The 26,520-nt window shown below is 42.8% G+C and overlaps 2 protein-coding genes across 7 annotated transcripts; one reads left to right on the top strand and one right to left on the bottom strand.

Moving 5' to 3' along the window:
• Positions 1-728: 728 nt before the first annotated feature.
• Positions 729-13,567, top strand: alas2 (aminolevulinate, delta-, synthase 2). Of its 6 annotated transcripts, XM_035381897.1 has the most exons (13): positions 729-873; positions 2,759-2,923; positions 4,637-4,753; positions 5,495-5,605; positions 7,012-7,234; positions 7,566-7,750; positions 8,749-8,928; positions 10,054-10,218; positions 10,853-11,121; positions 12,193-12,355; positions 12,638-12,963; positions 13,072-13,287; positions 13,392-13,565. In XM_035381897.1, exons 2-11 carry the CDS (start codon positions 2,767-2,769, stop codon positions 12,799-12,801), a joined length of 1,734 nt encoding a protein of 577 aa, XP_035237788.1. In that variant the 5' UTR covers positions 729-873; positions 2,759-2,766; the 3' UTR covers positions 12,802-12,963; positions 13,072-13,287; positions 13,392-13,565. The 6 variants fall into 6 exon arrangements, with proteins under 6 accessions (XP_035237788.1, XP_035237789.1, XP_035237786.1 ...); XM_035381898.1 differs by lacking the exon at positions 13,072-13,287 and having other exon boundaries at positions 12,638-13,071; positions 13,392-13,567; XM_035381895.1 differs by having other exon boundaries at positions 13,072-13,468.
• On the bottom strand, positions 13,484-20,825 carry imp4 (IMP U3 small nucleolar ribonucleoprotein 4). The gene is made up of 9 exons (XM_035381902.1): positions 20,740-20,825; positions 19,081-19,189; positions 18,721-18,804; positions 18,502-18,611; positions 17,285-17,417; positions 16,871-17,025; positions 16,376-16,470; positions 15,481-15,554; positions 13,484-14,895 (listed from the first exon to the last, which is right to left on the bottom strand). Exons 1-9 carry the CDS (start codon positions 20,740-20,742, stop codon positions 14,783-14,785), a joined length of 876 nt encoding a protein of 291 aa, XP_035237793.1. The 5' UTR covers positions 20,743-20,825; the 3' UTR covers positions 13,484-14,782.
• Between the last annotated feature and the right edge of the window lie 5,695 nt (positions 20,826-26,520).

Genomic DNA, 26,520 nt, shown 5'->3' with positions numbered 1-26,520 from the left:
TAATGTGTGGATATTTTTACCAAACGTAATTCATCTAATTTATCAGTTTTATGTGCTATTCTAATGCCAAGGGCAAATAATTTTGGTAATTGCAACATTTACATTAGATTAGTTATTGTGTTAGGACTCAAATATTTCAGTTGACTGCAAAAAATAAGATAAACTTATAATTAGGCCTGTTAACCGTTACATCAGTCAGAGTAACTAACCTTCATGGCCTATAGGCTACATTACAGCACATTTTCTGTTTTTTTATTACAAATATTAATTGCCACTGACTATTGTAGCTGTTAACATAAATTAATGATGTACAAAATACACATTAACACATTAACATAGCTGTAGGCTACGTATTAACTTTTCAGTAGTACGTGGTTGGCAACTACATTCGTTTATGCCAATTCATGTGGCCGTATTGCAGCCTCATCGATTTAGATTTTGATATTTTCGTAACATTTCCATTTGCAGTAGACCTTAATTTCTCAGAAAGACGGGTTACATTCAGCACAAATTACAAAGAACTGTTTAATATATTTTGTAGTGTGCTATGCTTACTGTCCGTTATATAGGCTAGCTAGACCACAATGTTTAGTAGAGTTCAAAACAATATTACGGTTCAAGAACGGCTGTATAATATGACCCCGCTATAACCTATTACATCACTTTTGATCAGTAACCTTAAGTGACACGGGTTTCATCCGAACCCCCCGCCCCCTCCTCCTCCTCTCTCTCTCTCTCTCTCGGGTCTTTTTTTGTAAAAGGGACAAGTTTGCTTGAGCAAATTACTTGAGCTTCGCAACACACCAAGTCTCTTGTTTGTAAGAGGCGACTGCAAATTTCTTGTTCAAGTTCGTCCTCAGTGCAGGTCAACAGGTGAGCTCGTTTGTAATTATCGTTTTCCCCCATCATTTTCACTTTTTGTACTATATTGAAATCTTAATATGCCAGAGAAAATAGTTAATTTTTATTTTTGTTATTATTCATATACACTAAACATTTAATGATAATATGACTGAATTATTGTCTGCATTTCTGTCGTGAACTAAATGTTGCTGGACAAATTATAGTAAATTTGTAAACTGTTATGTAGCCTTTTTTTTTTAAACTTGTTGCCAACGAAGGAATGTTTTAATTACTGGAAATTTGCCTTTAAATTGTTTATACGTTACACTATAAAACATGCTATGTTGACAATTTAGGTTTGTTTATTTTTGCATAGGCTACCCTGTCGTGCCCTGATCCTCCAGCTACAGCAGGCATATGTCCTTCTTCACAGGAACGTGAAAGTAGGATAAACTTCAAACCGCAGGAGAACAATCGATCCGTAAATCTTATCTCCAAACCACGGCCAAATAGTGCAGTCAAATTTAAAGTAGGCTATATGTAAATATACGACACAATAAAAAAGCAAACAGACTAGCAATGATTTATGCTTGGAGAACCATTGAACCCAATGGACGAGATGGGCCATCTAGTTTCTTTTGTACGGAACTTACAATATCCTTATCATCCTTCTACTATCTGCTCTTCGTCGTCTCGCTGTTGGAGGACATGTTCCATTTCTGAGTGAATTTGGGTGTTGCGTCAGCGATTCTGCCGTATCCCAGAGCATTCTAGCAGCAGTGACGTGGTTAGCTCATTATTTCGTAGAATCTTCGTTCAGCACCGCAAAGGTCTGGATAGCGGGAGCCTGTTCTTGCCCGATTACCAGTGTTCGCTTATCAGGAACGCACCGAGCTGAGACACGCCCGGGCGTGCTGTAACCTATCGGTATTCATTTATTACTAGGAAATAGATTCGCCGTCATAAAGCAATACTTACACTTCAATTATTTCAAAGTTCCCTTGCAAGTACAGTAAAATGTCAATTCCGTGTTCATCCATCGGTCCTGTTTTGACGGAAATACATTTACTTTTCAGCTGCTACGACATTCTGTAGTCACGTCACATTATTTTACAAAGGTAATAACTTGTTTTTTGGCCTTCATAATACTTAGTCGGTCTGCTTCATATTTTCTGTCATCATTATTTTTCAATTATAAGTTGTAAAGTTTCAAGAAAAATGCTAACCCCTTTGAGAAAACGAGAACATGAACGCGTTATTCAAGAAAAAAAGCTTTGCCTTACAGTGATCAATAGTCTGCAAATTGACATAAATCAACATGACTACACTTTGTGTTAATATCCGTATAGCTATCGTTTTGCTACAGCCCCGAAAAATACGACCGAAGCAAAAGTGAACATTTTAAATGGGCCGTAAAGCACAAATTATGAGGATTCTCGTGTTTAAACAAAAAAGGTTAGACTGCTACTCAAAGGGCGATTCTGTTGCCTGTGTAGGAAAGGTTTGATGAGCATAGATTAAAGACAGTTTCCATAACCCCGTAGACAAAAATAACCAATCAAAATCACAGAGAAGAGGTACACTCATACCGTTTAAAGATGCCCCTGAGCTCTGATTTAGAAATATAGAAGGTTTTTGGCGGTTTGGAAAGTGTCAGGGCACGTGAGGTGAGGATCGGGTGTTACAGAGGGCGAGGTGCTTGGTGAATGGTCCTGCCGTTGACAGGGCACTGTAGTGCCAGTTTGCAGGCAGCTGGCATCCACAACAGCTGGGTGTGGTCCTTTTCTCTCTCTCTCTCTCTCTCTCTCTCTCTATCTCTCTCTCTTACTCCTGTAATGCTGAGTCTCCCATTGCATGAATGATTTCTGATCGTTCCTTTTCCATGAACAAAGTCTATTTTTGCTTCTCTCTCCAGTGAGAACCATGTCTGCCCTTCTGCACCACTGCCCCTTCCTGAAGTCTGCTTCCCACCCGGCCTGGAGAAGAGCTGGCCTGCCTCTCCTCTCCCTGGCTGACCGATGTCCTGTAATCGCTCGCCAGGTTTCGTCCGTCACCACCCAGAGAGCTGAAGATAACAGCGGTGAGATGAACGGCATAGAGCCTCCCAAAATGTGCCAGCCCCTTCATTCTACTGTCATATTATCGTCTCCCAAAATGTACCAGCCCCTTCATTTTAATGTCATATTATCTTCTCCCATAATGTACCAGTCTCTCCATTTTACTATTATATTATCGCCTTTTTATTAACAAGGCATAACATCAGAATTCAGACTGCAGAACCGAACAGAAAGTGGTCTCAAAACAGCTAATACCATGTCTGAATACTAACCACCTTTTTGGTTCCATCTCAGTTTTTATTATTGATATTGTGCCTTCCACGGTGCAGCTTACTCAAAGGGTCTCTTATAATTATTATTATTATTATTATTATTATTATTATTATTATTATTATTATTATTATTATTATTCAGGAATAACAGCCATCTCCCTGAAAAGACTACACATACGCCTGTTCATGCATCACCTGGAACCCGTCACAACATGCCTATCAAATTCTGTTCCCTCCCACCTTTAGTAAATTTTTCCTGTGTGGAGTCACTCTTTCATATCATTTTTAGTCATCAGGCATGCAGTAATATTATGCATCCTAACACATTTGTTACTATGAAAACAATATAATTTAAAGTCATTTTTATTTTACTGTCAGGCTTTAAACTTCAGGTTAAAAAGGGCTTTGGTTGCACGTTTCCTCCCAGTAAAGAGCACAGCTGCGATAAGTTAAGCATAACCTGGCTATTTGTTAGGGGTGACCATTTGATAGGCTGTACTGCAAAGTGCTGGCTAAAATATGTGGTCAATGTAATACGATTTGGATTTGAATTGCAGGTTTGGATGGTAAAATATAAAATTAATTAATCTACAAATCCACTGATCACCTCGCCATAAAGAGTTTCGCCCTCTAAGTCTGACTTGCTCACCTTTGCTGCAAAGAAATTTAAAACATAATGCTATACATTTTACATAATGCGCATATGAATTAAGAAGACGTTTAATGCATTGCAATGCACTATGAGGAGATTGAGTGTGCCAAGGTTTGGGGCAGTGGGGTGTACAGAACTAGATGTCTGAGTCACATAAATGTAGGTGACTGTGGTAGAACATTGATGAGATATCAGAAAGATACCTTTCCCCTGGTCTGGAAAGAAGATCTCTTAATTAACTTAGGTAGTGAATGTTTAAATAATGTTAAAGGGGCAGTCACGTTTGTCACGACTGTGCCTTCATCATTAGGCTTCAGTTGTTCTCAGTGGAGATTCATAAGATGCATTCTGCTATTTGTCCACTAGGTCTCCATAGACACCAGAGTCCACAGGACTGTACTTAGCATAGATTTATTCTCATAATTTGGAGTGAGAATGAAATGAAAATGAAATGAACCTCCATTCACTCGGGTTTGAACAGTTAGTCTTCGTAACCAAATACCATACACAAATGGTCACTCCGATACTGGTGGTATATGCTAAATCTCTAGGCAAAAACCGTGCAAAAATATGGAAATTTATCCCAAAATAATTAAAACAAATTAAAATATCACATATTAAATAAAATATGAGTATTCTCTAACTGGTTTTTAACTGTAGATTGTAAAATTATGAAAGCAAAAGTTAAATAGTAACATAATTCAAATTCTAACTTGTGAATATATAAAATTATTTTAACTGTGGGTTTTGCTAAGGCATGGATTTTAATTTTAGTTTTCTGTGTTCATGGTGTTTTTTTCCCTGATCCGCAGATGTTCTGGCTCTGAATGTGGCCCCCCAGGCCAGCAGCTGTCCCTTATTCTCTTCCCAGATTAGTGTGGTGAAAGCCAGCCCTGAGGTGCAGGAAGATGTCTACCCAAGGGGGGCAGGTAGGGCCCACACCTCCACTACAAATGACATACAGATACAGCACACCTCAGCTACAAATACTATACAGATACAGCACACCTTAACTACAAATCCAAACAGACACAGCATACCTCAGCTACAAAACCATACAGATACAGCACACATCAGCTACAAATACCATACAGATACAACACACCTCACCTACAAATAATGCCATACAAGTACAGCACATCTCAGCTAGAAATACCATGCAGGTACAACACACCTCAGCTACAAATGTAATATAGGTACAGTACACCGCAGCTACAAATACCATACAGATACAGCACACCTCAGATACAAATGCCATATAGGTGCCACTCACCTCAGCTACATATACTATACAGGTACAGCCCAACTCAGCTACAAATACTATACAGGTGTCACACACCTCAGCTATAAATGCTATACAGATACAGCACACATCAGCTACAAATACCATATAGGTACAGCACACCTTAGCTACAAATACCAAACAGGCACTATGTGTATTAAAACAATGACCTCACATTGTGCATGGGTGGCAAATGGACTCCAGGGGTCATCAGGAGTCCACTTGCCACCCATTGGCTGGCTGGCTGGCCAGCTATTCAAATAACAACATGGGTTTATTTGAATTTATAAAATGACTAATAATTCACAGCGAAATGTTGTGACAGATCTGTATTTTGGCCGAAGCTGCCCTATAGGCATGTGACTAATTGGTTGTTACGCCTGTGCAGCCGGCACAGTAAGCTCTTTTTTGAAGGGTCTGCGAAGCACCCTCGCAGAGAAGATCCCCCACATCGCTTCACCCGCCCCCGTCCCATCTCATCTCCTGAAAGACAACATGCGTGAGTACATTCTGGACACATTCAAGAGCACCAGAACATTACGGGGGTGTTTAAAAACAGAAACGGGACGTCAGAACGTTGCAGCTGTGGCGACTGAGAGTGTGATTTTGTGCTTCATACTGTGGCTAGTCACTTACTTTAACTCTAAAATATGTTACCCCAACAACTGTTCCCAACACCAGTCTAGAAGAGAGAAAAATGCAGCAAGTTTCAATTCAATTCAATTTCAATTCATTCTTATTTGCATAACACTTTTTTACTGAGAACTGTCACAAAGATGCTTTACAGAGTAGCAAGGCAAGAAACAGCAAAATGGACTAAACGCTCAAATAGCAAACACATGGGGTAAAAAAAAAACTCCCAGTGGAGGAGAAACCCTCAAACGTTGGTAGGAAAAAACTCCCCAATGGGAAGAAGTCTCGGGAGGAACCCGGCTATGGAGGAGGAGCCCATCCCTCCGCTGTCTCGACCTGGTGTAAAGTAGCGGTAGAATGGAATGTTTCAGAAATGCTATCAGGAAACTATTGCAACAATTAAAACAGGTTAAGCAGGTTACATCTGAGGCAGTATAACATGAATAATAGACTACCAAATGGTATAGTTCACTATAGTGCAGTTTAGAGGAGCCAGGTGATTTATCTGTAGCTCCAGGCTGCATCAAGGCATGGGCAGGGGAGGAACAGGGCTGAAGCGGTCCATGATGACCATGGAGCGAGGGACAGGGCTGGAGCGATCCCGTGGACTCAGGGTGAGGTAGGGGCAGGAGCCACAGGGAAAAAGAAACAGAGAAAAAGAAACAGAAAAGATACGGTTAGGCACTATAACGATTGTCAACACACAGAGTAAATGTATGTAATGCCACTATTACGCTAAGCTACCTTGTGTGTCAGCTCCGTAAAGCCCAACTTGACACTTGACACTAGGCTATCTAGTGTGTCAGCTCTGTAACAACTAACTTGACGCATGATGCTAAGCTCCCTACCCAGCCCAGACATCCACAATTAACTTCATAAACTCCATGGTTATACTGGACAATTTAACAGGATATCGGACTATAGGCATGGTTAACTCTAGGATTGGCTAAAGAGATACAGTTTAAGCCTACATGTAAAGACAAATTGTTCCATAAAACAGGAGCTCTATAAGAGAAGGCTCTACCACTCATTGTAATTTTAGATATACATGGAATTTTCACATAACCATCATCTTGTGAACAATGTAATCTTGGAGGAAAGTGAAAGTAAGGAATAAGTAACTCGCTAAGATAGTCAGGGGCCAAACCGTTTAAAGCAATATAAGTTAACAGCAAAGTCTTCAAACCTACAGCCTTCAGGTTATAAGCACAGTTGCCTAACCATTATACTATACCACCAAACGCACATGAATGCATTGTTTATACCACGCAGAACATCAGAGTTTCAACTATGATGCCTTCTTCGACGAGAAAATCTTTGAGAAGAAACGTGACCACACCTACCGTGTCTTCAAGACGGTGAACCGCCGCGCGGACATTTTTCCGTTTGCCGAGGACTACTCCAGCGCCAGTCACCGTGGCGCCAAGGTGTCCGTCTGGTGCAGTAATGACTACCTGGGCATGAGCCGCCACCCGCGTGTCATGGAGTCAATTCGGTAAGCTGACATGCCACAAACCTCTTTTTTCAACAAAAAAAAAGAAAAATGTTTTGAAACAGTTATAATGTTAATTAAGCCCATATTTGTATTTATTAATAGTTATTCATTAAAAGTTTTATTCTGTTGTTCTTTTATACTTTATCTGTGGACAATGTTACTTAAGCAACTACATTTTCCTTTTGGCCGTGGTATTGTTTTGGTATCGAGTGATGTGTGATACTAAACCTGATATCGGCATCCAAGTCAGAATTCTGGTATCGTGGCTACACTACATGTAATGTAATGGTTCTCTTCCTTCATGAGCATTAAGTGGTCAGTTTATCCACAGGACAGCTCTGGATAAGTATGGCTCTGGGGCAGGAGGCACCAGGAACATATCCGGCACCAGCAACTACCACGTGGCCCTGGAGAATGAGCTGGCGGACCTGCACCAGAAAGATGGGGCTCTGGTGTTCTCTTCCTGCTTCGTGGCCAACGACTCCACCCTCTTTACCCTGGCCAAGATGCTACCAGGTACGAGAACCACAATACAGTGGGGGAGATCACAGAATCCTGAAGATATTTTGAAATAATAGTGTAATCAAAAAAGGGAGGGACTTCAAATGTTAATTTTAATTGACAGTGCTCTTTTTCTCAGCTAAGTCTTGCCATGACTCTCTTTTTATGGAGCTATGATTAGGCTAGAGCTCCACCTCCTTTCACGGGACTGAGCTCTGAGGTAAAAAAAAATACTGAAAATGAGTTTGGTGGTCTCCGTTCATGGACGAGGACCGAAACACCACGCCACGCGTCGGGCTGCATGCCCTGCGGCCTCTGCGTATAAATGAGTAGAATGCGTTGAACACCGGAACGAGTGAGAACGCAACAGGAGTCTGGTATTGATGACTGCCTGAAAACTGTGACCCACAGGCCTGGCAGAGGATCTTCTTTTGTGCTCTGCCAGGTGCTGTCTGGTGATGTCCATGCAAAGGACATGCAACCGAGCATTAAATATGACACGGATCACCGGACGTGGTTGTAAATACCCTAGAATTAAAACTGGATGTCTGCACTTTAACCTCATATATGTTGTGTCATTACAAATCTAACACGCTGGATGTGCAGGACCAAAACAACAAAAGTTGTGTCCCAAACACTTATGGTAAAATGGTAAATGGACTACATTTATACAGCGCTTTTATCCAAAGCGCTTTACAATTGATGCCTCTCATTCACCCATTCCCACACACACTCACACACCAACGGTGAAAGGCTGCCATGCAAGGTACCAATCAGCTCGTTGGGAGCAATTAGGGGTTAGGTGTCTTGCTCAGGGACACTTCGACATGCCCAGGGCAGGGGATCGAACCGGCAACCCTTCGACTGCCAGACAACCGCTCTTACCTCCTGAGCTATGTTGCCCCATGGACAGGGAGTGCCTCTCTCGCCCGTCTGTCTCGATTGCTGATCCTCTCAGCTCTGCGTGTCGCGTGTTACGAGGTGCGCCCTGACCCTCTTCGCCTCGTTCGCAGACTGTGAGATCTTCTCCGACGCCGGCAACCACGCGTCCATGATCCAGGGCATCCGGAACAGCGGGGCCGCGCGCCGCATCTTTCGGCACAACGACCCCGGCCACCTGGAGGAGCTCCTGCGTCGCTCCGACCCCACAACGCCGAAGATCGTGGCTTTTGAGACCGTGCACTCCATGGACGGTGCGTCAGACGCGTTCCCTGCTTCTCATTTATCTGTAGGCCTTAAAGGAACGGTCTGCCTTTTTGGGAAAATTAGCTATTTGGCTGTCTTGCCCGTAGTTAGACAAGCTACGGTCGATACAAATTTAATCCCTCTGCATCCTGTCAGACACCTAGTTTTTAGATTACCGCGTTTGAGAAACGGACAATATAATTTTACCTGGCAAACTTGGTCTGTTCTATCTCTGTCTGCTTTCCCCCCACAGGTATGGGAAGGAATGTCTTTGGCAATTAGGGCCATGCTTGAGGTTGTTCAAATGTAAACAAACGTGGTCTTGGAGAGTTTCATCTCCTTTGAAAGCTTTACGACTTCATCACTTTCTGGGAGAGACACAGGACATACAAACTATGTACACAGAGACCCAGCTGGCTAAAGAATGCCTTTAAAAAGATCATATTCCTTTTTACATTTGAATGCAATCTGTGACATTTAATGAACATTTGATTGAAAATCTTGATGTCTATATAGATACTGGTTGTTGAGGCCTGCTAAATGATTTTTGGAGAGGTTCCAGTTTCAAGTGGTGGCGCTATTTAGTTTTGTTACATGGACAAGGCTTTGCCTGACGGTGAAGATTACAACTGGCCTGCTTTAACGATTAATTGTCCACAAAAATCACCTCTTGTTGTCAGAAGCGGTAAAGTAAACTTGAAGTTTTTTAAAGAGATATGCAGTATCTGGGTGGATTACCTCCTAACATGTTCATGTTTGGTCTCATTATCAAGGCGGTAAGACAATAATATCATAGTGCTTAGCCCTGTATCCAACAACATAAGGCAACTTTAATATGCAAATTTGTCAGCTTCTAGATAAGACAGTCCCTGTCTGATTCTCCGTTGCTTCTGCTTACAGCCATTGATTTTTGCTTTCAGAAATTACATACATTTTGGAAAAATAAGCATAGGCCTGTCCCAAATGGACAAAATATTGCCTTCAGATATTCTAGATGGAGCTTTAGTGGACCTTTGGTTGTGTTTTATATCAAATTCAATGGCAGTAAGTTTATGAGCGTATGATACACTATCACAGTCTGGATGTTGCTGTGGCCTTCAGTGATGTGTGATCTGATTGGCTGTCTTTCGCAGGTGCCATCTGCCCATTGGAGCAACTCTGTGACGTCGCCCACCATTACGGGGCTTTGACCTTTGTGGATGAGGTGCATGCAGTGGGGCTGTACGGGGCTCATGGGGCTGGAGTCGGGGAAAGAGATGGTGTCATGAGCAAGATCGACATTGTTTCTGGAACACTTGGTAAGTGGAGGGGGGTTAAAACCAGCCCCAGATCAGCTCTAAACCAGGTCTAATCCAACCTTGCTCATTCAAATATTTGTAAAACGTCCAGCAGAGCACTAAATCGGAGTTAAGTGTTTTAGGTAACTGTTAGTCTGGGGTGAAGGGTACCCTTGTTCAACAATTTACATGTGTTAAAATATTTTTTGCTAAAGGTGGCTATCATGAACCGTCAGGACATAGTTCCGTGAGTCCGTAATCCTGTAATCTTGGTTGCCGAGGAGTTGTAGCTAGAAACCACCCCTGATCCTCCACCAATCATGAACGCACATCAACATTTCTCTTTCTCTGTGGGCTGGGCCAACCGGTGCTAGGATTTTCAAAATGTTTTCACTGCATTGAGAAAGTTGCCCAGTGCAGCTTTAATGAAACAGGTGTAAGGTATAGGTTATTACAGCGTGTAAACAGTGAGCGCCATCACAGCAGATATGATTATTAAATGCACTACTTGAAATGATGGTTTTCCTATGATGTACCGCCACAAAACGTTACATTGCATATTACATTACATGTCACATTATTTTCGGGATATGCAAGAATGCTGATGCATTCTGTAAATTAATTATTAAAACGCAGGTCCCTTTTTTCATTGCAGGCAAGGCATTTGGCTGTGTCGGAGGCTACATTGCCAGCAGCGCCTCCCTAGTGGACACAGTGCGCTCCTACGCCGCTGGATTCATCTTCACCACCTCCCTGCCCCCCATGGTGCTGGCGGGGGCCCTGGAGTCCGTGAGGGTCCTCAAGAGCCCCGAGGGGCAGTTGCTACGGAGGGCTCACCAGAGGAATGTCAAACACATGCGCCAACTGCTGCTGGACGCCGGCCTGCCCGTCATCAACTGTCCCAGCCACATCATCCCCATACAGGTGAGTCACCTGTCTCAGCCACATCATCCCCATACAGGTGAGTCACCTGTCCCAGCCACATCATCCCCATACAGGTGAGTCACCTGTCCCAGCCACATCATCCCCATACAGGTGAGTCACCTGTCCCAGCCACATCATCCCCATACAGGTGAGTCACCTGTCCCAGCCACATCATCCCCATACAGGTGAGTCACCTGTCTCAGCCACATCATCCCCATACAGGTGAGTCACCTGTCCCAGCCACATCATCCCCATACAGGTGAGTCACCTGTCCCAGCCACATCATCCCCATACAGGTGAGTCACCTGTCTCAGCCACACCATCCCCATACGGGTGAGTCACCTGTCCCAGCCACATCATCCCCATACAGGTGAGTCACCTGTCCCAGCCACATCATCCCCATACAAGTGTTACCGGTTCCAGCCGCCACATCTTTAGTTAAAATATTTGACTATGGTTGATGGTAATTTTAAACTGGTAAAGTACCCTTCCTTTCTACTTTTGAAGCTGCTGTGTGATTGTTTTCCTGGCGTTCATAGGATACTCTGCGTCATCAAACCTAAAGTTTCCCCCCATATAAACTTAAACACAAACATGTGTGTATGTGTGCATTTGCAGGTTTAGGTGTGTGTGGGTGCATTTGCAGGTTTAGGTGTGTGTGTGTGCATTTGCAGGTTTAAGTGTGTGTGTGTGCATTTGCTGGTTTACATGTGTGTATGTGGATTTGCAGGTTTAGGTGTGTGTGTGTGCATTTGCAGGTTTAGGTGTGTGTGTGTGCATTTGCAGGTTTACGTGTGTGTATGTGCATTTGCAGGTTTAGGTGTGTGTGTGTGTGCATTTGCAGGTTTACGTGTGTGTATGTGCATTTGCAGGTTTAGGTGTGTGTGTGTGCATTTGCAGGTTTAGGTGTGTGTGTGTGTGCATTTGCAGGTTTAGGTGTGTGTGTGTGCATTTGCAGATTTAGATGTGTGTGTGTGCATTTGCAGGTTTACGTGTGTATGTGTGCATTTGTAGGTTTACGTGTGTGTGTGTGCATTTAACTTGAGGTGTGATTTCATGTGTTTGCACCAGGTGGGCAACGCAGAGAAGAACACAAAGGTGTGTGATCTGCTGCTGGAGAGAGACAACATTTACGTCCAAGCCATTAACTACCCCACCGTGCCCAGGGGGGGGGAGCTCCTGCGCCTCGCCCCCTCCCCCCACCACGAGCCGCAGATGATGGAGTATTTTGTGGGTGAGTAATGAAACACCAAAATAACACTTTAAAATACAGCGCTGTGAAAATGTATTGCCCCCTTCCAGATTTCCTCTATCTGCCATATTTGTCACACTGAATGGTTTCAGAGCTGAAGCGTAATTAGGCTGGGGAGCAATCAGTCACACTCCCCAAACACTTCACGCTCCACCAGATCAAATGTTCATCAAGCGACGCTCTTTAACAGACATTTTGTAAACAGGGCTGAGTGGGCTGGTGGTAGTGATGGTGATTTCAGTGCGAGTTGCCCGTTTCTGACAGACAAACTGCTGGAGGCCTGGCAGGAGGTGGGACTGCCCCTGCGCCAGCCTGCGCTGGCCGCCTGCAGCTTCTGCGACCGCCCCCTGCACTTTGACCTCATGAGCGAGTGGGAGAGGTCCTACTTCGGCAACATGGAGCCCCGTTACATCACAGTGTCCGCCTGAGACTGAGCAGAGCCGCGCCCGGAGGCAACCTCGCGCGACGCACTCACAAGAACCATCCCTTTACAAAAACAAAATCAGACGTAATGATGCTAAAATAAATATTGAATTATATTTCAACCACCCCCCCCCCTCCCCATTCTAATTTCCAGCAGATTAATAAAGGTGATATTACTGTGTGCCATGAACTCCATTCTAATTTCCAGCAGATTAACAAAGGTGATATTACTGTGTGCCATGAACTCCATTCTAATTTCCAGCAGATTAATAAAGGTGATATTATTGTGTGCTGTAAACTCCATTCTAATTTCCAGCAGATTAATAAAGGTGATATTACTGTGTGCTGTAAACTCCATTCTAATTTCCAGCAGATTAACAAAGGTGATATTACTGTGTGCTGTAAACTCCATTCTAATTTCCAGCAGATTAACAAAGGTGATATTACTGTGTGCTGTAAACTCCATTCTAATTTCCAGCAGATTAATAAAGGTGATATTACTGTGTGCTGTAAACTCCATTCTAATTTCCAGCAGATTAATAAACTGATATTGTGTGCTGTAAACTCCATTCTAATTTCCAGCAGATTAACAAAGGTGATATTACTGTGTGCTGTAAACTCCATTCTAATTTCCAGCAGATTAATAAAGGTGATATTACTGTGTGCTGTAAACTCCATTCTAATTTCCAGCAGATTAATAAAGGTGATATTACTGTGTGCTGTAAACTCCATTCTAATTTCCAGCAGATTAATAAAGGTGATATTATTGTGTGCTGTAAACTCAGTAACTGCTCAAATCAGTTTAGCTTCGCAGCCTTTCACATGGGTGACAATGGGACAGTGGTCTGTGACCGTCAGTGTTAACTGTGGAAAGATGACTTCTGTGCCTCTGAACAGGGGCATAGTGATTCCTGCACTTAGAGCACTTTTCAGAATGAGTTTAACTGCCTTTAAACAGTGACATCCATTTACTTTATCCATCCTGCGAACTTAGCCCTGCTGTTTTCTAGTATCCAACAGTACAGTCAGAGTCAGCAAAAAAACACATTGGATTTGTTTAGTATTATCTGGGCCCATAGTTACTAGCCAGTCAAAATAGCCCAAGTAGGGGTTCATGTTGGTGGCAGATGAATTTAGCAACAAATTCTCATCAATAAGTGGCAACATTCAAACAGTGCAGAATTGAAAAGAGATGTACTAGTATTAGTTGCTGGTTCCAAAACCAAGATATTTTAATATTGACAAGACTGTCAGCTTCCACACATCCCCTGGTCACTGTGGCAGACCGTATTTGCTGATTTTAATCAAAGCTATCTGTATTTCACACAGAGACATAACCTGCTTTAAGATGGTAATGAAACCTACTTTGATTCCCACCTGCTTCTGTAGAAATGTCTCCAGCTTTAATAAGCTGTAAGGCCTGAATTTGTTAGCAGAACCAGTTTCACTTACCGTAACTGAAAAGGAAAGGCAAGAGGGAAGACCCATTCTGAACTTCCTTCCCAAATAAAACCACGGCAGCATTACCCTATCAGCTCAGACACAACCCTGAGTGCCCTTATGAAGTCTAAAAAACAAAAATACCATGATTTGCCATATTGCCCACCCCTTATCCCAAACCCAGTTTAAATACCTCTTTCCACAGTAAATACTGAGAGATTATTAACCTGGCAAACCAATTCAATATAACTGAAAGTTAAATTTTTTTTTGATGTTCCATTTTACAAGAAAGAAAACCAAGCATTTTTCAAAGATTTTTTTAAGAAAATGTATTTTTTCAATGAAATAATTATTTCACACTCAGTTTACACATATGTACCAAAACACTGTATGCTTTGCGTTTAGTTTAGAATCGACCCTTCGTTGTGAAGTTGACCGTCATCTTGGAGCCGCAGTTCAGAGATGGGAGTGACTGCAAGCATGGACCCAGAGTCTGAGACCTTGTTTGCTCAAATCTGATTGGCAGGGATGGCTCAGTAGGCAGAGCTAGTCCACACTCAGGAACTTGCGCTTCTTGGCTGTGCGCATGAAGGAGCTGTGGCGCCACTCCACGTCCGCTGTGGCCTCGGCATCCAGAGCACCCAGCTTGATCATGTGCACTGGAAGAGACACAGAGATGCTGAAACACAGCGTGTGTGTGTGTGTGTGTGTGCATAAGGGTGGCTGTGTGTGTGTGTGTGTGTGTGCATAAGGGTGGCTGTGTGTGTGTGTGTGTGTGTGCGCATAAGGGTGGCTGTGTGTGTGCACGTGCGTTTGAGGTATGTGTGTGTGTGCATGACGGTGGCTGTGTGTGTGTGTGCATGCATGCGTTTGAGGTGTATGTGCGTGTGTGTGTGTGTGTGTGCATGAGGGTGGCTGTGTGTGTGTGTGTGCATGCATGCGTTTGAGGATGGGTGTATGTGCGTGTGTGTGTGTGTGTGTGTGTGTGTGTGTGTGCATGAGGGTGGTTGTGTGTGTGTGTGTGCATGCATGCGTTTGAGGATGGGTGTGTGTGTGTGCATGTGCATGAGGGTGGCTGTGTGTGTGTGTGCATGCATGCGTTTGAGGATGGGTGTGTGTGTGTGCGTGTGCATGAGGGTATATGGGTATTAAATGTCCAGATAAAGGTTTTAATGAGCAGGCCGTCCCCTGTATTAAATGTCCAGATAAAGGTTTTAACGGGGACAACATGGTGTTTTGCTTACATTTCATTTCAAACCTTGGCCCCACCTCCGACAGCTCAATATTCTTATGATCCTTCTTCTGATACGTGTGATGTCTGAAAAGGAAACGCAGCACAACGCGAATTTAGCGGATGCTCGTGTCTTAAAATGGTGGAGAACATCAACGCATCCACCCGAGAAGGAGCAGCAGTGACAGACGAGCACGACTGCAAAACACTGCATGCAAGTCGACATATGCCAACCCAGAACTGCTCAAAAAAAACCACAGATTCGCAGAGAATATCCACATAGCACCACCAAGCATTCTTATTAATTACAGAGGAACAGAGCAGCGGGGTGGGAGTGGGAAGTGAGCCAAGAGGGTGAAACAACGTTGAAGTTGCTTTTAATCATCGCATGGGGCGTCATCATTGAACATTGATTTACTATTTAAAATGCATTTTAAATGGTTTGTCAGAACAGCAGAAACCCTGCCCATCTTCCCAGTGCAGTCAGAACAGCAGAAACCCTGCCCATCTTTCCAATGCAGTCACAACAGCAGAAACCCTGCCCATCTTCCCACTGCAGTCACAACAGCAGAAACCCTGCCCATCTTTCCAATGCAGTCACAACAGCAGAAACCCTGCCCATCTTCCCACTGCAGTCAGAACAGCAGAAACCCAGCCCATCTTCCCACTGCAGTCAGAACAGCAGAAACCCTGCCCATCTTCCCCACTGCAGTCAGGACAGCAGAAACCCTGCCCATCTTCCCACTGCAGTCAGAAGAGCAGAAACCCTGCCCATCTTCCCACTGCAGTCAGGACAGCAGAAACCCTGCCCATCTTCCCACTGCAGTCAGGACAGCAGAAACCCAGCCCATCTTCCCACTGCAGTCAGGACAGCAGAAACCCTGCCCATCTTCGAGACGAAATCTCACCTGAAAGAAATGTAGTCCTCCTGATTGGCAAAGGTGATTATCCGCTTGCTGTCTTCTTTTGGCACCGGAAAGAGATATTTGAGGATGCTGGACACCTGAACAAGACATACTTCATGTTTTCATGTTTGAATATTCTAGCCTTAGAGTGTAGAACTTTCACTGCATTGCATTACAGGCATTTAGCAGACGCTCTTATCCAGAGCGACTTACACAACCTTTTTTTTTACATAGCATTTACATTGCATCCATTTATACCGCTGGATATATACTGAAGCAATGCAGGTTAAGTACCTTGCTCAAGGGTGCAAAGGCAGTGTCCTACCCGGGAATTGAACATATGATCTTCCGTTTACAATCCCAGTTCCATTGTGCTACACTGCCGCCCCATACATAAATGGAGATCGAGGTTTTCCTTTCAGTTTCCCGGAAGTAATCATTCACACGGTTCCACAGGGCGAGGCAAGTGAGGACGAGGTGCCGTGCGTGCGCTCTCACCCTCTTTCCCAGCCGTGAGCTGAAGTTGTGGAATACGAGGTGAGGGAAAGCCTCGGACATGGTGCCGATGTCCGGGACGTCGTGTCTCATCACCACGTTGTACAGGGTGAAGTAGGCCGTGGGGCCAAACGGCAAGTGGCTCACAACCATGGCGTCTAAAAAAGGAACAAGGAGAACGTCAACGCTTTCTTATTTTTAATAAATTGGCAAAAATTTCCAGAAACCTGTTTTCGCTTTGTCATTATGGGGTATCATGTGTAGACTGATGAGAATAAAAATGAATTTAATAAATTTTAGAATAAGGCTGCAACATAACAAAATGTGGAAAAAGTGAAGGGGTCCGAATACTGTCCGAAGGCACGGTAAGCTGTGTGGAATGTGGTTTGTGGACAGAAGCGGTGGTGTTGGGCCTACCTGGCTGGCCTCTGGTCTCGTGGAAAATGACCAGGTCAGTGACAGCATTGGCCTTGCAGGCTTGCACCAGGGCGTTCATCTCGTGGTTCCCTCTGTTCATACGCTGAGCCCCAGGGAAGATCAGCTTCATCTCCTGCCCAATCACAAACACAGAAGCTTCCAGTCCTGCCCAATCACAAACACAGCAACTCCCAGTCCTGCCCAATCACAAACACAGCAGCTTCCAGTCCTGCCCAATCACAAACACAGCAACTCCCAGTCCTGCCCAATCACAGTCACAGCAGCTTCCTGTCCTGCCCAATCACAAACACAGCAGCTTCATCTCCTGCCCAATCACAGTCACAGCAGCTTCCTGTCCTGCCCAATCACACACACAGCAGCTTCCAGTCCTGCCCAATCACAAACACAGCAACTCCCAGTCCTGCCCAATCACAAACACAGCAGCTTCCTGTCCTGCCCAATCACACACACAGCAGCTTCCAGTCCTGCCCAATCACAAACACAGCAACTCCCAGTCCTGCCCAATCACAAACACAGCAGCTTCCAGTCCTGCCCAATCACAAACACAGCAGCTTCCTGTCCTGCCCAATCACAAACTCAGCAGCTTCCAGTCCTGCCCAATCACACACACAGCAGCTTGCTGTCCTGCCCAATCACACAAACAGCAGCTTCCTGTCCTGCCCAATCACAGACACCGCAGCTTCCAGTCCTGCCCAATCACAAGCACAGTAGATTCCAGTCCTGCCCAATCATAAACACTGCAGCTTCCAGTCCTGCCCAATCACAAGCACAGCAGATTCCAGTCCTGCCCAATCACAAACACAGCAGCTTCCAGTCCTGCCCAATCACAAGCACAGCAGATTCCAGTCCTGCCCAATCATAAACACAGCAGCTTCCAGTCCTGCCCAATCACAAGCACAGCAGCTTCCAGTCCTGCCCAATCACAAGCACAGCAGATTCCAGTCCTGCCCAATCATAAACACAGCAGCTTCCAGTCCTGCCCAATCACAATCACAGCAGCTTCCTGTCCTGCCCAATCACAGCAGCTTTCTGTCCATCAACCGAGTTGCTCACTGTGTAAACGCCCTGTAAAGCTCAACATTCAAGTTTCTCTGTAAGCGTTATTTTATTACTTTCCTTTTCACGCTCACTGATCCGTTTGGGTTACGTCATCAACCCCCGAAACCCCGGGGATCCCACAATACTGAAACACAAACCTTTGCAAACATCTTCAGACGGGAGCTGGGGTCTCGCGACGTTGTGACCATGATTTTGGGGTCCTCCACTCCAGCCCACTTGTACTCGTCGTCCATGTGAGAGCTCACACCTGCCAAGAGTCGGCAGGCAAAAGATCACACACGGCATTTCCCCACTTCCTATTGTGAGAGCATGGCTGGGAAAATCAGAAGGGCTCCAGAGAGAACTAACAGACTCACCCTCTCCCCCCTCGTCGTCGTATTCCAGAAGTTTCTGGAGCTCGAGAGCCTCTCGCCGCACTGTAGTCGGGATCATACGGTTCTCTGCAAAAGACCGAGTGCTAAGCCTCAATGCCACTTTGCCCATATGTAACAGACTGTACACAAGATAAATAAAAACAACAGGCAATATGATTTCCAATACTGTGCAGGACTGCAGTTACTAAACACGAGGCATATGCTGTTTTGGTTCTCATTGTAGCCCAAATGCAACAGCAACAGCCTCTTTCCTGTCACCTACACTAGCATTAGAATATGGAAGCTGAAATTGTACCTGAATATTGTGTACACTGTGGGAAACATTGGCATGAGGACCCCTACCATCTAAAGCAGATTTTAGCTTCTCTTTCTTCTCTTCCACGGCACGCTGTCTGTCCTCCAGGGCTTTCCTGTAGAGGTACTCCCTCCTCAACCTGGCCTCCCGTCGAAGCTACACACACACACACACACACAAACATGTACGCACATACACATCCAAGTGCACACACACACACACAAACATGTGCGCACATACACATGCAAGTGCGCACACACACAAACAAACGCATACCCATGCACACACCACACATATGCGCACAACATTTAAAAACATTGTTATGTTATATATAATTGACCAGATATACAATGAACAGGAATTAAGAAAACGACTTCAAACCAGAGACACATCCAGTCAGTTAATGGACAGTTATTAAATCGGTTAACGTACATTCTGTTACTTTCATTTAAAGTCTGTTATTTAATAGGTTTAATTTAAAACCTTTGTGAAAATCAGATACATGTTCTACCTCCTAACTTAAACCTAACATGCTTGCTGAGTTTTTTTGGTCAGTATATTTCCACCCCAGCCAACACACAACCATGGCATGTAGTTGCATTGTGAGATTGCCATGAGCTGCCTGGGATGGTCAACAGCTGAACAAATCCAACCGATCTCATTTTTACAACTTGATAACATACATGCAAAAGGAATTTTCTTTGGGTTAAATAAAGATAACAGACTGAATCCTTGGGAAAGAGGATAATTAATGTAAAATGACGGTCAAATTCAGCTGACATAAACACATATGTGATTTATTTTATATTGGGAACACAAAAACAGCAAAACTTTACTAATAATGGCTGTAACAGGAACAATTCAAATGACAAAGTTAAAGTTAATTCATTTGTCAATTTACATCCTTGTGTGGCGTGTCAACAACTAGCTAAATACAACATTTAAAGGGAAATGTCCCTTAAGGTTCCGATTGAATAAAAACCCCAGTATCCTGTTATAGTAGGCTATTAACCAAGACGTGCCATCACAGTTGAGTTAAGGCCACATCTGCATCGGGCCAGCGTTTGCGCAGAGTATGGTTACGTTCACAGCAACAGTACGTTAATGTAAGGCCAGTATTTATTTACGTTTAGGTCGGAGTTTCACGTCCCTGGGATATCACACAATAATCGGGAACTATCGCCACGCATCACAGGCATTGGTGTTAGCTACCATGTAAGAGTGGTTGAACCATAAACTGTATACAAATATAGCTGGATACGTTGCAAGCACCCAGAACCGCCACTATTGAAGTCCGCGTTTTAAAGTGGTTGTGTAGCCTACTTACGTTGACTAAGACTTTGCCTGTCTGTATCACTGAATAACTCGCTAATAACGTTAGCTATTCAGTATCCAATAAATAAATAAAACACTTTCATTTTAGTGAATATGTGCTCATTTAGTTTAAATAGTAACATCAGCTACTAGTAAAAAGTTTCACACTTTGAGTATGCATATTGCGAATCTAGCAGTTCAGATAGCTGTTACTGTTAGATTCACATGCTCGCCTGAAGTGTAATTTTTCATCGAATTGGCTCATCCATTGAAAATAATTACACGGGATTACACGTCGAACTTTTGCAATCGCCTTACGTTGTTATAGCATTCAAGACGGTTAGGATAAAAAATGGATATGCTTAAACTATAAGTGTTCGTAATTCACTTACCATTTCTGCTCTGTGCTTTATCCACTGAATGTATACCACACGTGTGTCTGTGGGAAGTCAAGCATACGTAAGGACGCAACTTCCGGCGTTCGCCGTAACCGAAAATGTCAAAATAAAAGTGTATGAAAAGACTACGAAAACAGATTGAAATGCAGTGAGAAGCTGTAGTTAGGTAGCTAACTAAATAACAAACCTATTATGTTTCACAAGCTAGCTATCAACCTGTCTTACTGACTAGCCTCAGCCAGTTAGACAGTAGAACAGTTGTACTGTAGCTAGCTAACTTTGCCGAACAATATAAACATTCAGTGGCACTCGACTGCAAGTATCAGGCTAGCAGGCTAGACTAGTTGAAATCCGACAGTCAAGTGTGTACTCTAGCTACTGCTGTTTAAAGGAGATAGACAAGTGACTTCCAAAATAAATAGAAATGCGGTCAGTGACTTGGTAGTTCAATTGTAATATAAGCTTTCTGCAGCTGTAAGTGACCTCCCTACGGTTCTCAGATATTCCTAGCCAGTGTGACCCTGATCTCAAGCAAAATGCATCATTGTGGAAAGCGATTGCAGACAGGAACAGCTAGCTAATATAATTCACTTGCTTTATCTGCTTGCTTTGTCTTGAATGCCTGTGCTGTGCATGAGGGAAGGCAAAATATTTCATAAATATTAAGTTTTTATTTTTTTATTCAAATGGAAACATGCAATGTGCTTATATTTTGGCTATGTATACAATGTGTCATAATAAACGAAGAGCTTATCACTACTGCAATATTTGCTCATTTTCATTGTTTACAGGAAAAAGTACAATATGAGCAAAGACAACCTTTCCATATGATTTGCTGTACGGTAATGTTGTTAGTCCTACTATCCTGAACTCTGATACTGATATAATCTAATCAGTACAAGGTGGAGATTATTCAAGAACATGTCATTTCCTAGTCCTAATAAATATACCTGTAAAGGATACTTAAGTTGATATTATTGGAAGCATAATGTACTGTTTATACTGCTTACAGTTTGCTCCCTGTGTAAAATTTATTTTATTTGTGAATTTACATTTACATATGTAAGACTACAAGCGACCTTTATGTTGAAATGTTCAGGTACTTTATTTTGAAATACGCCTTTCCTCACTGAACGTCAAATGCTCCCGTCCCGTTGTTTAGTTCACTGGCGCAATTGAAGGAGAAGACGTGCTGCTGAGGAGACATTCTACAGTTATTAAAAATTAACTCCTAGCGGGGACAATGTATTTTTCTGAATGTTATTGTGAATGTATAAATGTTTAATGTTGACAACTTGTATATTTGAGTATGTAATTGTGTGAAATTCTACTTACCTGCATTGCTAGCATACACATGAGGAAACTAGCTATCCTGCAATTGCATAAACTAATACTTACCTCATCAAATACTTACCTGAATTGCCAATTCATTTAAAAGGGTATATATGATGATGATATATATGTAATGTGGTAAAAAAAAAAAATTCATGCACAGTTCTATTTCTATTTTAGCCAGGGGCTGCTTTGTTCGCCTTTGATTTTGATTTTGCCAAACCTTGTAATATGTAAGTATGAGACATAAGAGCATCTCAAAATAAAATGTGAAAAAAAAACTTTGTATAACGAAGTCAGGACGATGCATCTTTTACAGTACAATATCTTTTAAACAATACAATCTCCAACTATATTTATTATCATCCACTACAATCATACAAGATAATGCAAAATTGTATGAGTTAACAAGTTATCAAATGATTAAAAAAAGTAATAATTAAAAGAATTGATAAAACAGTAAACGTACACTGTTAACCCTATCCTGTCACCTATGGTCCGAAGACCTATGGTCCTTAGTGATAGCAACAGAGGAAAAACCACACACAACAGAACGTCAGTGCACACGTGTATGCCAGATCTGGATTACAGTAACAGGTAGGCAATTCAGTAAACTCTAAGAACTGCAAACGTTCTCTGTGAACCTGATAAACACCATAGCACAGAGCCTTTCTAGTTAATGTTGCTGAAGTGTTGCATCAGTCCAGCACGCACTGTACTTGTTTCCGGGATGACTCTCTCCCTCTCTGGAAGTGGTGCTGCAGGCCGTGGTAAGCAGCATCTCCAATTATGAAGTAACCCATTTCCTCTCCTCCAGTGGTCCTGTTGTGTGGAGGGAAGAATTCAAATTCAAAAGGTCCCACAGCTTGGACAGACGTAGGACACAGGCATCATCCTGGTCGTCCAACACAAATATTCCAAAACTGCTCCTTGCCATCAACGACAGCTGGTAGAACAATAGAGTGCCAACCCTTCCGATTGAAATAATCATTATGATGTTCTCCCGGTGTGATTATAGGTATGTGGGATTGAACCATTGATGGCGCCCACACACTGTGGTACACCAAACCTTCTACCAGACTAGGCTGCCATCTCTGCAAGGCTCTCTGCGGACGGGAGAGGGGTGAGTTCATGCTGTAAGACTTCCGCAAGAGCCATACAGAATTCCTTTGTGCAGCGCCACCACACAGTTGTTAAGCCAACCCCAAAAAGGTGAGAGATTGTTCTGTATTCAGAATTTGTGGCTAGCTTCCACAGGGAAATGGCTCTACTCTTTTACGGCGAGGGACACAAAAAACGGAATTGTGTGTCCTCTTTTTCCGTGGCGAGACGCAGCCCGCCACAGAGGTACTCAAAGGTCCCTTTTAGACATGCAAAAGTTGTCAAACCACTGGCTTACTGTAAAGAGTGGAACACAGTGGTCCCACCATTCAGTCGACCACCAACAGGTCCATTCAATGGGTGGCCGTCTGCTGTTCTGCAGCATGCGATGCATTTGAAAAACATTTTGCTGACGGTTACTACAGGTTCACAACACTGTAATGCCACGTTGTATTAGCACACAGTGGACATGCTATATACCTATAAAGTCTTGTGCCAATCATAAAAGGCACACACAATCAGCTGATAGATTAACATCATATGTGGGGATAAAAGTATTCAAATCCTTGAAGTAAAAAACAAGGCTTTTAATCCAAAGAACACCATCCCAACTGTGAAGCATGGTGGTGGCAGCATCATGTTGTGGGGGTGTTTTACTGGAAAAGGGACTGGTGCATCATGATGAAAGAGGATTATCTAGAAATACTGAAGCAACAACCTCAAGACATCAGCTAGAAAGTTAAAACTTGGCCACAACTGGGTCCTCCAGCAGGACAATGATCCTAAGCATACCTCCAAAGTAACAAAATGGCTTAAAGACAACAAAGTGAAAGTATTGGAGTGGCCATCACAAAGCTCTGACCTGAATCCCATAGAAAATTTGTGGACTGATCTGAAAAAGCATGTCTGAACAAGGAAGCCCACAAACCTGACTGAACTACACCAGTTCTGTCAGGAGGAATGGGCAAAAATTCCAGCAAAGTATTGTGAGAAGCTTGCAATGCCACCAAATACACTTTGTTTGTATGTAAACTTTTGACCCACTGAAAATCTGATATAGTACATACAAGCTGAAATAAATCCGTCTCTTAGCTATTATTTTGAAATGACCTCTTATGAAAATTAAATAGATACCCTAAATGACTTAACACAGGAAATGCAATATGGTAACATGAAATGTGTGGAGTTGTGAAAAATTGAGTTTGAATGTCTTTAGCCTAGGTGTATGTAAACTTTTGGCCTCAACTGTACAAACTCTGGAAAGATGGGTGTGGGTTTTATAGTTTAAAATTCTGGAAAAATGTGTGTTTGTTAATTATTTAGCATAAAATACATTAAAAATTGTAAATGTGGATTTGGATTTACCGTTTGAATGAAAGAAGACAGATTTTTTTTCCTAATTCATCTATTAATTTTATTTGACAAATTCTATATATAACGGTGAACCATTGTTTTCCACTTTTATGATTTATTGGAAGCGTTGTATCCAAACAGTTAATTTTTCAGGAAAGCTGCTTAAACTGAAGTTTTGTAATTCTTTCCATTTTGTGTGATTGTTTAGTCTATATCTGTAATATACCCATGGCATTGTCATGCTGATTTGTGCTTGTATTATCTTTCTGAATAAACATGTTTGTAAACAATTATTATTATTATTATTATTATGAAGAAGATACATTTAAATGGCTTGCTACTTAGTGCACACATAAAACAAAAGTTGTGTTATAGGACTGACGCATCGATGACATGGGTCGTCATAAACACGACTAACAACTAGACTATATTTTGACAGTGAACTGCACATAACATCAAGGTGCGTTTTAGCTTTATATCGGCTTGCAAACAATTTGCATGCGTATCCTGTAATTTAACATATTTTGTAATTCGCCCCAGCTCTTTAATATTTATTTTCCTCGTTTATCATATTACTAATGAATTGCGACCGTAAATTTAAATCCTAACATATTCTGGAAGGGATACCTGTCCTCTGATGAATCTGCAATATTATTTGGTTAATCACGTTGTTTTATTTGTGGCCACTAGATGGCTCCCTTTAACAAGCCCTCTCCAAAGCCAACAGGCTGATTCTTCCCGATGCTGACCCACTGGCAATAGACCCCCAGAAGTAATGCGGGAACTATTTTGTAATTACAAAGTTATATTTAATACATGTTCTATTTAAAAGTATTTGAAGTCAGAAATGAAGACAATATAATTTATCACATCATTAGACATGTGAATAATCATAAAATGACATTTTTATCGGTAATACAACCATTACATTTTTTCTTCAACATTCATACTGACCTCTGATCCTAATATCGAATTATTTTATGATAGTAATAATGGTATTTCAGACTTTTAGTCTCTTTTGTTTTGAAAAATACCAAATGTGGAAAAGGGTATTCAGGGTTGAATGGTGGAGGATCACATAAACAAACAAACAAACAATATATAAATAATTAATAGTGTATGTGACCCATACTATCACCATCGTTTGTGATTACTGGAGTGTATCTGTTCGCCACAAACAATAAAAACGCGTCCGCCAAGAAAGATATCTGTCTGAATGGTGAAAATGTTAACAGACAGCCTGTAGTGCTGACGACAAAGCAACCTGCTAGAAATGGCTCAGTCAACGGTTGAACTTATCTACCCCATTAAGTCTTTAATAACCAAATGGAAATTGATACCGTTGGCTTACATTGCACCAGCGCGCACTCAGCAATGCGTTTTTGCCCGAAATCGTCACATTGTCATAACATTGCTATGCCCGTCAGTAATGCTTCTTACTTCGTATGAGTGCATTGTGATAGGGCGTGCAAGCGCTATGTCGTTCAGTGGAACAATGAACACGCAACCGCATGTTCGCCTGCGTAAATAATACTTGGCTCGCTCACTCTCTGCGATGACGCACGCAAGGGAATGCCGAGCGCGCTCCTCTCACTGTAGCGCCTCTGTGGCACTTAGGCATATTCTTGTCCAGGGAGCAGAAGTCAGTTCACCCACGGACAATGTGCACATTGTGACATATTGGGTCCGGCCGCATCAAAGGAGGGGCGAGTTGACGGGGACGAAGGACAATACTGCTCTTCACTTCGAACAGGACGGGCACTGAGCCCCATGCCCTCAATGGACTGGAAGTATCGCTGATATAAATACCCTCGGGATAAAGACAGGACAGGAAAAATGGAGGGAGGGAGGGAGGGAGGGAGGGAGGGAGGGAGGGGAGGGCGGGGGGTTAAATGCAGCTGAATGGAATATGCAGTCTAAATCAGGGCTGCCCAACCCCGTTTCTGAAGATCAACCGCCCTGTAGAATTTTACTTAAACCCTAACAAAG

Source organism: Anguilla anguilla, chromosome 11 (assembly GCF_013347855.1).
Source record: "Anguilla anguilla isolate fAngAng1 chromosome 11, fAngAng1.pri, whole genome shotgun sequence".
Lineage (NCBI taxonomy): Eukaryota > Metazoa > Chordata > Actinopteri > Anguilliformes > Anguillidae > Anguilla > Anguilla anguilla.
The sequence above is the reverse complement of the archived record's forward strand: the minus strand, read 5'-3'. Positions and strand labels throughout refer to the sequence as shown.

What these genes read in the sequence shown, in the direction of transcription:
- imp4 (XM_035381902.1), bottom strand. An exon ending in GTCTGAAGATGTTTGCAAAG is followed by an intron (nt 17,418 to 18,501) that starts GTTTGTGTTTCA and finishes GTGATTGGGCAG; the next exon opens with GAGATGAAGCTGATCTTCCC. An exon ending in CGAGACCAGAGGCCAGCCAG is followed by an intron (nt 17,026 to 17,284) that starts GTAGGCCCAACA and finishes TTCCTTTTTTAG; the next exon opens with ACGCCATGGTTGTGAGCCAC.
- alas2 (XM_035381898.1), top strand. Translation starts at nt 2,767, where the DNA reads ATGTCTGCCCTTCTGCACCACTGCCCCTTCCTGAAGTCTGCTTCCCAC. An exon ending in TGTCTACCCAAGGGGGGCAG is followed by an intron (nt 4,754 to 5,494) that starts GTAGGGCCCACA and finishes ACGCCTGTGCAG; the next exon opens with CCGGCACAGTAAGCTCTTTT. An exon ending in GATGATGGAGTATTTTGTGG is followed by an intron (nt 12,356 to 12,637) that starts GTGAGTAATGAA and finishes CGTTTCTGACAG; the next exon opens with ACAAACTGCTGGAGGCCTGG.